Source organism: Acomys russatus, chromosome 23 (genome assembly GCF_903995435.1).
Source record: "Acomys russatus chromosome 23, mAcoRus1.1, whole genome shotgun sequence".
Lineage (NCBI taxonomy): Eukaryota > Metazoa > Chordata > Mammalia > Rodentia > Muridae > Acomys > Acomys russatus.
Window position 1 is genome coordinate 31,504,438 of NC_067159.1, and position 14,124 is coordinate 31,518,561.

The 14,124-nt window shown below is 44.3% G+C and overlaps 1 protein-coding gene across 1 annotated transcript; it reads right to left on the reverse strand.

Annotated features, from left to right (window-relative positions):
- Positions 1 to 164: 164 nt before the first annotated feature.
- On the reverse strand, positions 165 to 7,449 carry Gar1 (GAR1 ribonucleoprotein). The gene is made up of 6 exons (XM_051165804.1): positions 7,230 to 7,449; positions 5,897 to 6,051; positions 5,188 to 5,247; positions 2,367 to 2,511; positions 1,122 to 1,190; positions 165 to 760 (listed from the first exon to the last, which is right to left on the reverse strand). The coding sequence occupies exons 1-6, from the start codon at positions 7,432 to 7,434 to the stop codon at positions 747 to 749; spliced, it is 648 nt and encodes a 215-aa protein (XP_051021761.1). The 5' UTR covers positions 7,435 to 7,449; the 3' UTR covers positions 165 to 746.
- Between the last annotated feature and the right edge of the window lie 6,675 nt (positions 7,450 to 14,124).

Below are 14,124 nucleotides of genomic sequence, written 5' to 3' on the forward strand. Positions count from 1 at the left end.
CTCTGCCTCCCGAGTGCTGTGATTACAGGTGGGTGTGGTGTCTGGCTGCCCCTCAAATCCTAATGGATTCACAAAAAAAAAAAAAAAAAAAAAAAAAAAAAAAAAAAAACCAAAAACCAAAAACAAAAAAAGCAAAAACAAAACAACAACAAAAAACCCAAAAATAAAAACCCAAACCTGCAATAGCTTTATTCAGTGTACCAAAAACCACAGTGATGCAGCAAACGTCACTGCTCAGCCTCTTCAAAAGGAGTTCATCTCTAAGCATCTTTAAAGTACTGTCCCAACGACATCGTGGGGACAGGGGTTTTGCTTGTGAATGTATTGCTGCTTTTTAGAATCATAATATATTTTAAACAAACCTTACCCATGCCCCCTTTTCTACCTGTAGTTCAATTGGTTTAAGCTTTACTTGTTCCTTCAATTTTCAAGAAAATAGATCTGGTTCAATAAACAGTAAGGTAAAGAAATAAAAAAATTTATTTTAAAATATCCAAATACGCTTCAAATAAAAAGTCCTGTTGTTCTTTAAGCAGCCACAGCGTCAGGTACTGTACAGGCAGGCTGCTTCATGCTCTTTCTGAGGAAACTGAGTGTCCTGCTCCGCACGCGTCTACCCGATGCTGACAATCCAGCTCCAGTGGCACGCGGCACATCGTCACAACTGCTCCAGACCAACTTCAATCACAGCAGCAGACCACGCAGCACAGCGGAAGCAGAAGTGGTGAGGTCTGCCAACTGCACATCTAATGTCCTCTTCCTAATTTAAAGGAAAAAAAGAGGGTTTGTAACAGTGCTAGTACCCAATGTAAAGCTTAATTAACTTCAGCAACCGAGCTTATTGTTTGGTAAATTTACATTACCAAACACAATGCCATTCATATTATATATTTCTGTTTTTTCTTTTTCAAATTATTAATACAACAAAGTAATTAGGTGAAAAATTAAGAGAAATCAATAGGAAATTGTGTAGTAAAAAGCCTGAAATTAAACTAACGCCAAGAACATGAGTGGTCTCCACACTAGCTGGTGGCAGGAAATGAAGTTACATGGAAAGAAACTGACAGAGAATTATCAATCTACAAACGCAGTTATTTAAAGACACCTTTTGTCATACTTACCCCGGAATCCACCACCTCCTCTTCCTCCTCTGAAGCCCCCACCTCCACCTCTTCCACCTCTAAAGCCACCTTAAAAAGGAAATACTTGTTTAATAATCATAGCCTCTCATTTTCTGATAAGCTGTAAAGATTATGCAATTCCCATCATCATAAAAACTAAATATGAATTTATTTATCTACTATATTTTACAGAACCTTTTAAAAGATAAAAATGGTGAAATAGCAGTTTCCCAAGTAGGGCAGTAGGGTAAACTTGAGATTAGCACCTTTTCTGGTGTGTGTGTGTGTGTGTGTGTGTGTGTGTGTGTGTTTCACAGCATGTACATGGAGGTCACTGCACACATAACTTGAAGAAATTAAAATATACTTGGACATCATGGCCAGCTCTTGGCATATAATCAAATTGTTCATTATAGCTGAGAAACCAGAATTCTGTTAAGAAATTCTTGCCAGGCACTGATGGAGCATGCCTGTAATCCCAGCACTCGGGAGGCAGAGGAAGGCAGATCTCTTGAGTTCTGGTCTACAGAGTTTCAGGACAGCCAGGGCTATTACACAGAGACACCCTATCTCAAAAACAAAATGAACAAACCAAAACAAAACCCAACCCCTATACAGTCATATAATAAACAGTGACATTTCATTTATAAGACACCAGTCTCCTAAAATAACGGACTGGGAATATTCTAGTATGCCACATTATAGAGCAAAACATTACTCACATGTGCCTGGCTGGCAAAGCTGGTGTACACAAGCCTAGTCACTTATATAAAGTACAGCACATACAGTTGTGAACAGCACACAATGCTGACAAGTGTTAGCAGCTTGTGTATTTACTTCCCTTTCTACTGTGACTTTGCAATGTGTCCTTTCCTAGAGAAGCTCACCATGAAACAGTCTGCCCATCTCACCTGCATTAGCCTCCATCTTAATGGTCTCTACTCCCGCAAGAAGCTGTGTTGAGTGACCAAGCTCTACATGGGGATGTGGGCACATGGACACATTGCATTTCTCAGAATGTATCTGCCACTAAGCCATGGTGACTGCACTCTAATTAAAATCTCCACAGATAACCTAAGGCTCTGAATAAAGTTAATTTTTTTCTATGTAAGCTGTGGAAACAAAGCACTTCTGTGGAATATGGCCATATGCAACACAATAAAGGCAAGGTAAGTGTGGTTACATGCAAAATTAAACTGCACTGTGTAAGTCAACTGTGGCTACAAAATCCCCCCAATAACTTACCACCTCTTCCACCACCTCGGCCACCTCTTCCTCCTCCTCGACCTCCCCTGCCACCACCAGCACCACCTCTGGGCGGTCCTTTCTCACCCGGAGGACGAGGCAGAAACCTCTGCAGTGGCAGCAGCTTAAATGGGTCTATATAAAACTGCAAGTTGAACAGTAGCAGTTAGTGTGTCAAGGGCAGTATGCCACAGCCCAGACTACTTAGGTTCAAATCCCATTCCTACCGTTTCTACTACACAGCTCTGGGCAAGGACTCACTCCCCCACCCCCACCCTTGCACCTCTAATTACTAGGTTTTCTTACATATAAAAATGTAGATAAAAGTATCTATCACAAAGTTCTGTGAGAATCAAGATACACAAATCAGCGCTTTAGATTGCATACATTCACATAAAAAACTAAGGCCATTTCAGTCTCATTTTTCAAAGAAATACATGTATCCAAAAATCTAATTTTCATTTATGAGAGCTGCCAAAGGAAAATTATCAGAACTGTAGCACTAAAATTCAAAATTTTGGCAAATTATAAGGATTCCATTAATACTGAACATTGATTATTTAAAAACTAAACCCAGGCTATATTTAGAGTTAAATAGGACATTGTATCGGTAATGAAATATTAAGGAGGCAAACTGTTTTCCAGATCTTCTATACAAACCACAAATGAAGAAGGGCTTCAAATGAAAACAAGTGTGTTACTTAAAGATTCTATCAATCACCCTCTATATAAGCCCTTGCTCACTTTTCACACTCCATCACCTCAAAAGCACTGTCCACTCTGCCCACAGTATAAACCTATTTAAATGTAAATCAGTCATCAGCCATGAGATCAACTCTAGTTCATGAGACACGTCAGGGCAGTCCATGTGTCCAGTGCTCTGTGTGGCTAGCTATTTTATTGGTCAAGGAATTCTACCACCACGGAAAGTACAACTGGACCAAAATGCTATCTTAGGCTTTGTAACAACATAGGAGGGGAAAAAAAATGGGGGGGGGGGGGGGAGGACACTAAATAAATCCTCAAATAATCTTGCAGTAAGAGGCAGGGATCAGAATGGCTTCAAGGGCCTGTAACAGCTAACTTTATCAAGTCACAGCCCACGAGAAACCCTCCTCTGCGCCACGTCTCTCTAGGCTCTTCAGCTCCAAGCACACCATTTCAGATACCTGCTATCAGTGGCCACTTGCAATCAGCAAGCTGTTGCTCCATCTAATATCCGGTTCCCATCTGGCTGCTGGGACCACCACTCCAACTGCTCCTTGACGCCCACTGAGCAGCACGTGTGCTCAGCCCCAGCTAAGTACTGCCTCTCCGCAACTATCCTCCTTGTGTGTCTCTCCTTGTACAGCACGCTGTGGGGTCATTTGTCACACACACCCGTTAACTGGCAATTGTGTCAACCTGCACTAAGAAATCTAAATTTGGGATGGGACCTGAAGCTCTCGTGAGTGCTGTGCCACTTCCAGTCTTCCTAGACAGCTTCTCAGCTTTACGTCTAGGCTTTTGACTAGCTCAAGTATCTTAAACTCACTGTGCCCCAAATGAAATCCATTATCTTCCCTCAACCTCTGTTCTCCAATGCTGCCCAAGTCAGTAAATGGGATCATAAGCCACAAAGAGGCTGAAATAAAACATCTAAAAACGGTGAGTTAATTACTGAGTCCCACTGATTCTTCTTCCTGCGCTGCTCACAACCCTGCCTCCTCAACCCCCACAGCATCTGTGGCTTCTTGTGCCTACACTGCAGTCCTTTCCCAGAGTGGCCCCTTCCCAATGGGCTTTTCTGTTTCTCCAATGTTTTTCAAAGCATTAACGTAAAGATCAAGCTCATTACATTATTCAGAAACAATGCTAACACTAAAATCTAATCGCATTCTTATAACTTATCAACCTCCTTCCCACCTCACCAGCCTTTAACCTCAGAGCCTCCGCCCACCCATCCTAAACATGCTATCCCCACTGGATCCCTGTGCAGTCTCCATGCCGCACACTGCAGTTTTCCCTGTGTAGAACACACCGCCTGCTCTGTGGCTAGCCCAAGGCTTAAGCACTTGCCTAACATCCACGTTCTGCATCTTTCTTTCTGGAAACTGCATTGTGGATGTTACTTATAGCAGTAACTGGGTCACATTTCTAAGAATGGGACCTTAAACAGTGTAATCTGAAGCGCTACCCTTGGGTTGCTGTCATGTGCACCAGGTGTAGGAATCTTTCCTGATTAACCTCAAAAGCACCGCCTCAAGGAGGGCCAAGACCAACTGTGTCCCACTGGAGAGCTTCACAGCAACCTCTTGTTTTTTAGACAGTATATCCCATGTAAACAAAATAACTGCAAAAACCTATTTGTACCTGCAAGCACTTTATTCGCCTTTGAGACAGATTACTGCTATGAATCTCAAGATGGCTGGAAACTCACCATGTAGCCTAAGCTCGACTTGAAGGTGCTATCCGACTGCCTCTCCACCTCCAAGTACAACACCATGCCTGGCTAAAATATTACTCTTCGGGACTAGTAAGCTTGGACTGGGTGTGATAGCACACACCTGTAATCCCAGCACTCAGGAAGTAGAGGCAAGAAGATCACATTAAGTCAGAAGCAGACCTAATCTCAACAAGTGAGAGCCAGGACTATAGCACAGAGACATGGGGGGGGGGGGGGGGAGTAAACTCATTACTTGTGTTCCTACCGGAAGCTACTCCTCAGAGCTTCCCTGCAATCCACTGGAAGAGCAGCCCTAAGTGTCTCAGGTGAGACTATCCCTGCAGCACAGCCATTCCCTTCTGAAACCAAGAACTTTAACTAGGTAGTTTGACTCACCTTCTGCAGCTTTTTAAAGGAAGACGCCTTCATATTTTCTGACAATTTAACTGAAAAATACTATTAATTACATTAAGGAACAAATACAAAATAAAGATGCAAAAATATATTAATGTTTTAAGTTTAAGCATTTTTAAAAGAAAGCCTGGCAGCCGGGCGGTGGTGGTGCATGCCTTTCATTCCAGCACTCGGGAGGCAGAGGCAGGTGGATCACTGTAAGTTCAAGGCCAGCCTGATCTACAAAGTGAGTCCAGGACAGCCAAGGCTACACAGAGACCCTGTCTCAAAAAACAAAAACAAAACAAAACAGCTTGGCTATTATAAGAACTTTCTAAGAAGAAATGACATTTTCTTAAAAAAAAAAAAAAAAAAAATCAACCTCCCCCCGACCCCGCAAATCAAACCTCCCCAATTTTACCATATTCCAGGGGAAACATCACATGTAAAGCAACAGGAGAGCCAACACAATCCTGTCATATTTATCCAAATGGCTACCATTCCCAGAACATGAAAGGACGGTCACCTCTCCTTGGCTCACCATTTCTAAATACAGATGGCTGCACTCTCGGCTGCAGATTCTCCTTATGACCTGTTTGTAGCACTACCATTATTAACTGAAGCAGTCAGTTTACTTTGACATTTTACTGGCTGAGGAGAGGGGACATCATTCCTCAATGAGATCGCTGGCTCATCCAACTAAAAAGGATACAAAATCTCTCAGTTGTCCAAATATCTCATCCACTTTCCCGATTTGTTCTTTGTTTTCTAAATAAACAGGAGCGTTGAAGTAAGGCACCTTGTTTTCCTCTGTGGTACATTTACAGACAATGTCATCTTCACAGGGATGCATGAACTCTCCTAACACTGAAACAGCACAGGAAAACGGACATGGAACCATTTCAAATACTCACCAACTATGCTGGGAGTGTTCTCAGCCACTTGGTCTTTCCCTGGTCCCCTCTAAGGCAGAGCACAGGTATCCACACTGTGGCTCTAAGTAAACAGGACACGACTGTGGGACCTAAAAGAGACTCCCCTCTTCTCTCTGTACCCTTGTTAAGTGAGGCTAGTTTTGCCTACAAAACTAACTCCTCACCCTCAACAACTAGAACCTTTTATTCGTAGTATTAGCCAGATTCTACTTCCTACGTTTCCTTTGGAATCTCTTCCCCATCCATGAGTCCACTGCACAGCCTTCACGGCTGCAGGGACCACAGGGCAGCCATGAATAGCTACGAATGTGGCCCAAGACAAAATGGTACACTTCATTAAAATATCTTTTGCGGGGTTGTTAAAGGGTGTGTGTTTGTGTGTGTGTGTGTGTGTGTGTGTGTGTGTGTGTGTGTATACAGTGTGTGCTAACTCAGCTCTACAGTTCTGGAGTGTCAACTTCGGAGACGACAATGGCATGCTGCAATGGCAAAAGTCTGGCCCTATCTCCTACCTTTCCAAGTGTTCTTCATGCCACCATAGTAAACATGGATCTCAAAACCTCCTATGTGGCTTACTGCAACAGCCCCTTGCCGTTAGCCATTCGGACCAGCAAATCCATGCTGCGCACAGATCCTCCCCTCTCTTACTTTCCATGATTTTCATCCCTCTCTGATAATTACTTTAGACATTTCCCTTGTCATCTCCCAAGCAGCTTTCCTTTTTTTATTTCCCTTGCCCATCAATTATAACCAAAAGCCATGAACTATGAAGTCTAAAACCTTGGCTTTATATTTCAACTGGATCACTAGGGATCACAGCACTCATCTTCCTACAAGACCAAAGAAACTTAATCCTGAAGTTATTTTCTCTGTTTTAGACGGGGCTAGCCACTCAATATTGTCTAGTTTTCGTCTTTCCTGCCCAAACCCAAGTTCACCTCCACACCGTATTTCGGTTCTCATGATCCCTTTATATGCTACGATATGACTTTGCTGTACGCCCTACAGACTGGCCTTTTGGAGACTTACCATCAAATTTGCTAACAGCATAAGCCCACTACCCGACTCCACTCCCACTGCAAAGGAGGTTACCCTTTGACGACGACTTACAGACGACACGTTCTGGAGGTCCTTGATCTTGGAATTTATTAAAGCCTCCACGGCCGCCCCCTCGTCCAAATCCTCCTCGGCCGCCGCCTCTGAAATTGCCGCCGCCGCCTCCCCCTCGAAAGTGGTTGTTTCCGCCTCCACGGTTGAAGCCTCCACCTCCACCACCGCGATTGAAGCCTCCGCGACTCCCGCCTCGGAAAGACATGCTCCCTCCAGCGGCCTGGTGAAAAAGACGGCCCGCTCCCTCCGGTCACCGCGGGCTCGGAGCATTTGTCTATTCTCTTCAGTCTCGCTCAGAACACCAAAAGGAGGACGGCAGAAACACAGCCCTGCCACTCGTGCACGCAGCCAGCGGCGAGCGCGCAGAGAGGCGTGCCTCCATTCCAGGCCCACAGCCCATGCATGTTTCGCCGCCGCATCCCACCCAGCTCCTTCCCAACCCTAGCCCACCGCTCTACTCACCGCGCCACGTGCGTCTCTAGCCTTGCTAGGCGCGAGCGCGGAGGAACACTTCCGGCGCTCTCAAACCTTCTCGGCCACCGTACCAGTACAATTTTACCAGACTAGAAACTCTGAAGGGTTGGTCTGCAGGAAGAGCCTGTCTCTAGCAGATGGAGAGGCCCAAGTGACTTCCCGAATAGAGCATACAGCACCGGAAGAGAAACACCAGTCCCTAGCACTCAACCTAGCAAGGATGGCGGAAGTGACACAAAATAGCAGCGCCCCGTACGCAACTTTCCCGGAAGTATGCCGAGCGTTGCCCTTGGAGACAAGGGTTGTAACCACTGTGGAGGCGGTAACCACTCGTGAGGTGGACTATCTGCAGCTGGTGCCACCCGACAGGCTCTGTCGCTTCTCGAGCTGCGAGAATGTCCCGACTCGACTCTGCTCCACATCTCAGTTCTAGCCGTGCTCCGCCGACGATCCGGAGGAGTATGTCAGAACCCGTCAACCGCCAATTGAGTTCTTTGCAGCTTCTTGGCTTAAAAAAATTTTTTTTGTCCTGTTATTGTTAAAATAGGAAAGCGCGCGTGTGTGATCTAATAGAAAGGCAACCATTTTTTAATATTGTCCCAGGTAATTTATTCATTCATCAAATACGTTTTCAACACCGACAGGCTGTTGATGTAATCTATGGCTACACCTCACCTCCGGCTCCACATCGGTTTCCCTTCATTACTAAAACTTCCCTCATAATAAAGGAAGTGGCCTCACTTTGTTCAATTTTACTTCTTTTGTATCCGGATTGTCTGAAATATCTGATATTTGACAACACCACCTTTTATTTTTAAAAAGGTAGCGATTGGTTGTTATAATAATGATTAATGTGTTGCGCAACAGATTTGGTTCTAGTGGCTGGCCTATAACTCGCTCTGTAGAGACCAGACTGCCCTTGACCTCACAGCAAGTGCTGGGATTAAAGGTGTTTGCCACCACCGCCCAGCTTAATGCGGTAGACTTCTATTGAGTCCTGTGAAGTGACTTTGTATTGTCACTAGCTGACTACAGCCTTTGACACTGCCACCTGTTTTATTACCACCCCAGTTCACTCAAATAGTATAAGAATTCAGATGCCCAAACATCACAACAGGCAACATCTCCCATTCTGAGCCCCAAATTCAGTAAATACTTGTTGACTTAACTTCTTCCATCTGTGCTGCATCTGATGATATAGTGAGCTTAATAAAGTTGCTGTCTTGTATAGTCTGATTCTCAGCCCCTAGATAACCCTGCACTTTCCCTTAGTGGTGTGTCTAAAGTCGATTCCTGAAGCCTTCTAGATGACTACTAATCAGTAAGTGTGGGTACCATCCCTCTGCCTCATCAGGCCAGAATTACTGCCTTGCTGTCTTTATCTGCCTTTGTCAAACACTTCCTCTTTCCTGAAGTAGCTTCATTTTCCATCCACTAGAACCATCCTATATTTTGACTAATGAAGAATGCTCTAAATAATTTTACCATTTCCAGGCCCCCTGCATAAGAGTTTCATGCACATGCACACGCATACATGTGGGAAGGCATGCACTAGCATAGTGAACAATCTGGGACCCAATAGTTACCAATGCTTTTTTTTTTTTAACTGTGGAAAAATACACACAATGTAAATATCACTATCATCATATTTCTTAAATTATTCAGTGCTGTGAAGTCCATTTACAGGGCTGTGCAATACAATGCTCTTATGAATAGAAAGAGATGCTTTCGCTATGAACCTATGAAGCTAGGGGGATAGCTCAGTCAGGGTGCGTGCTTGCAAGAAGGCCAAGGTTAAACTCCCCAGCACGCAAATGAAAATTGACCGTTGCCCTTGGATGCCTGTAACCCCAGCTTTGGGTAAGAGATGGGTGGGTCCCAGGAGCTCTCTGGCCAGCCAGCTTTGTCAAAATAGCTAGCTTCCAGTTCAGCAAGAGACACTGTCTCAAAAAGAAAAATGTGGCGAGTGATAAAGGGTCTGATTTCTTTTCTGGCTTTGGCATGCACAACCATGGGTGCATGTACCTCACGGAGAGAGGGAAGAGAGAAAGAGGGGGGTGTGGGGTGGGGGTGGGGGAAACACACACAAAAAGGAGAGAAAGAGAATCTGAACCTATTTGTGTTCAACTTGTCTACTCTAGATAGGCTTTAGGAATGTTAATTAGCAATAACATGCAAAAAAGTGGGAGAAACGTTTCTTTTAGCAAAGATTATAATTTGATTTTAAGAAATAGTAATTTCTTATATGCCAAGGTATAGACATAAAAGTAATATTCTAAAACAAACATAATGAAATTTACCCACTTATGTGAAATATTTGCATATTACTTGTGCATGCACTCAGCTCCGAGTTGAGTGTGAAATTGCACACAGATTTCACTCTCAGTTGGAATGAGGTGGCGTCTCCCTTTGCTCTTCAAGCTTGTCCACAGCAAGAAGAAAGCCGTGCTTTCACAAACGAGAAACTGAAAAGCACAGTAAAATGTATATTCCTTACCTGTGAAGGGCAGAATGGTTGTCTCTTCTGGAAATCCAGAACTTAAAAAACAGCAAGCCCAGACAGCTCATCCCCTCAGTCTCTGGCTCTCACACATCGTCCGCTTGTCTCAAAGCTGGGGCTCAGGCTGAGACAGTGTTGGGAAAGGGCTTCTCATCCGGTCACATGGCTGTCACGTCAGAGGAAAAGGAAAATGCAGGCCAGTGAATGCTACGATTTCCCCACATGGATTTTAACAAGGCACAAGGGCTTCCTTCCTACCAAATCTAAGCAGGGCTAAAGTTTTTTTTTTTTTTAATTTCCTTTTGCAATGTGGCATTTTTCAAAGATTCAATGTTAGGTTAAACTTGAGAATCTTATAACTGAATCCAAATATTTTTCCTGCAGACTTGGAGATACTTGTTGAACTCGTTCATGAGGTGAAACTGTCTGTTCTGGACAAATCCTTCTGTAGGCATCTTTCATCTGCAAGTCACATGGGACCCCCTGGCCTGCTGTTTTCTGGGAAGTATGCCTACACTTCACTTTCAACTTAGACATGCTTTAATTACTAAAACCCTACACCATTTATCTTACAGTGTAATAAATTACATTTATGCTCAGTGGCCCCTCTCAGTCAACAAATATTAGCCCCTCTCAGAACAAACACTCCACTAAGTCATATGATTTGAGCAAGTGGGAAGCTGGAGAGATGGTTCAGAGGTTAAGAGCCCTGGCTGCTCTTCCAAAGGTCCTGAGTTCAATTCTCAGCACCTACATGGTGGCTCATAGCCATCTATAATGAGATCTGGTGCCCTCGACTGGCATGTAGTTATACATACAGATACAAAATTGTGTACATAATAATAAATCTTTTTTAAAAACGATGTGTGCAGTGACAAGAGATTTATATTTTTTTCACTAGATTTTTAGTTTTTAGTTTTTTGTTGTTGTTTTTTTTAAGGTTCTTGAGCGAACTGGCCTGTGTTTGATAATTACCGGATTTTCATTTTGAACTGTTCTGTACAGGTTCTTGTGTGGGATGCTTGAACACAGCTAATGGCACAGCTCTGGGAGCTGAGGCCTGAATGGAGGAAGAGGGTTACAGCGGCTCCTCGAGCTGTACCCCTTCCTTTGCTTCCTGGAGACCATAACATGAACTGCCTTGCGGTGGGGTGTGGTGCCAAGCTCCGCCACGCCTTCCCCACCTAGATAGACTGGTGACACTCTCAAAGCGTGACCTATAATAAATGTCCCTCCCCTTAAGTGTAGGTATTGGTCGTAGTGATGAGGGAGCCTCACACATGACTAAACGCCATTCTTTGACCACCACACAGAACTTTTTTCATTTCAGCCCCAAGTTTCTGACGTCACCATCTGGGGGTGCGGGGGTGGGGTGGGCAGTGTGTCGTGAGTCTATCAGGATTTGTCGGTACCATAGGTTTTATTCGTAAACAAAGTGCTTCCAGGAAGTGCCCTGCGTTTCCCAAAGGAAGTCATGGTTAAACGTATCTTCACTATCGCTTGCTTGAAGGTACAACACTTTATATCACATTTTCTCTGGAATTCCATTAGAGGGTTGAGTCCTATGGGTGTAGCCATTGTTCGGATATGATAGTCTGGCGGCCTGGTTGAGAAGTGGTTGGGATCAATTGCGGTCAACACAGGCTCAACTCAGCAGCCACAAAGTTTAACACAGTGTCCACAAGATGGCGCGATTCATCAAGGAGACCACGTACCAACTTAGTGGCTGACTGTCTGATCCTTCAGCTTTAGAAACAAGAGGATCCCCTCTAAGTCTGAGCCTGTCCTGGTGTGCATAGTAAGGGCCAGGCCAGTCAAAGCTACACTGTGAAACTGACGGCCTGCTTCAACATAACAATATCAACAAAATCCATTAAACAAATGAAAACTAAGGCCGGTTCCTGGTGCACAATGTCCTCCTTGTGTCTAGAAACCAGGAAGAAAGAAGTGTAGCCTTGGTCTTGACAGGAGTGATCGGCTGTGACAGCTCAGAGGAACCAGAGCTTCTGTACTCACAGCGGGGGCTGGAAGGAGTGTCTGTGGAACCATGCGACTTCTGGAGTGCCTGTTGTGACAATAGAGAACTAGAAACAGCAACTTTGAGCTGAGAACAGAAACCAGGATGTCTGGAAGAGGCGGTGGGCTAATAAGACCATGTAAGCCACTGAAGCCATGGGGTGGGGTGGGGCGGGGTGGGGGTGGGGGATAGGGGTGCGGGGCGGGGGGACAGGGGACATTCAAGCTCAAAGGGAAGGGGATAGGGACTTGATGAAGAAGAGACAGCCCATAAGCATCATCTGCGGCCTCAACATGAACTGCAATGTCTGAGTTAGTGGGGTTTTCCCAATCTCTCCCTCTTGTGAGTTTTCTCTCAGGAAGAAGAGACCCAGGGGAATTTTGGAAGAACTACGTTTGGAGTATATGTGGGAGGAGTTCAAAAGGTTACGAGCAGTGGACCAAAAACACAGGGGAGTCTTCCAGATGCATCCATCATGGAAGATCTTGCCAGCTGGCTGTGAAGAGTGCCAGAAAACACCAGACAGCAAGCACTTGTCAGGTGCCTCAGTGTCTGCATCAGCTACCGCGAACTGGTCTACCAAGGGGAATGGCGTTCACCTGAGCAATGCGTCTGATTGGTGAGGTGTTATAATTCAGTCTTTTCCTCTGGGGCAGGGTACTGGCCAATCACAGTTCTCCAGAGTGCCCCATATGTAGGCTAAGGCTTTCTTGAACCCACATAGAGGCCCGGTTTCTCCCCTTGCTCTTCCACTGTTTCCCTCTCTCTTCCATGGGTATTGATGCCTGATGGGGCACATGCACCAGCCTCTGCCTTATAAATGCCTCTAGATAATGCAGCCAGAAGCCAGGCGTGGTGGCGCACGCCTTTAATCCCAGCACTTGGGAGGCAGAGGCAGGCGGATCGCTGTGAGTTCGAGGCCAGCCTGGTCTACACAGTGCGTCTAGGACAGCCAAAGCTACACAGAGAAACCCTGTCTCAAAAAACCCAAAAGAAAAAAAAAAAAAAAAAAAAGAAAAGAAAATGCAGCCGGGCAGCATTCGAACTGCCACAGTTCTCTTCTCTTCAATCTTAAACCAAGAGCATAATTTTATTTACCAAATGACCCACACACCTCGGAAAACAGAATTGGGGCATTGTCAGGGACACGCTGGAGCAATCGGTCTCCCCTGGTGCAAACGCTTCCTATTGGTGGCCTGCCTCAGCGATTTCCTGGGAAGGCTATTTTTCTGTTTCAGTTACGGTAAAACTCTGGATATTAGCCAAATCCTTTAAGAGTTCAAAAGTACAAAGCTCTGTAGGAGGAATTTTCTTTTTAAATATTTTTTCAGAGGTTAAAAATTAAATTTCAGGAGAGTATCTGAAATGGACGAGAGCCGCTTGTGGAGGCACAGGCCAGCACCTCTCCAGCATGAAGCTCACTCATTGTGTTCTGCTGTTTCTGTGTTTCCACCTGAGTTCTTCCAAGGTGAGTGGTGCGATCTTTATGGAAAGTATTTTAAGGAGCCATTTAAAACATTATAAAAATTTAGGGAAATCCTTAAAAGATGTGATTGAGACGTAAACATTATGCTAGGTCAGTTGTTAAGAAAGCAAATATACAGTACCTGGTATCCTGAATTAATATCTTAATAAAAGGAGTTTATTTTATTTTTTATATATATATAAAAATATATATATGTATAAAGACTGATTCTTCCTTCAGTATCTTTTTAAGGAAATTGTAGAAGGGTGTTTAAATATGTCAGAGGAAAAATAATAAGCAAGACTTAAAGTACATTTGTAAATGCAAGACAAGGAGAGCATTACAAGGTCAGAAAGATATATATATATTCTTTACTTGCAACAATATTGCATCCTGATGAACCCATGATACATTGAAAGTGTTGCTTAAGTGGGAAATG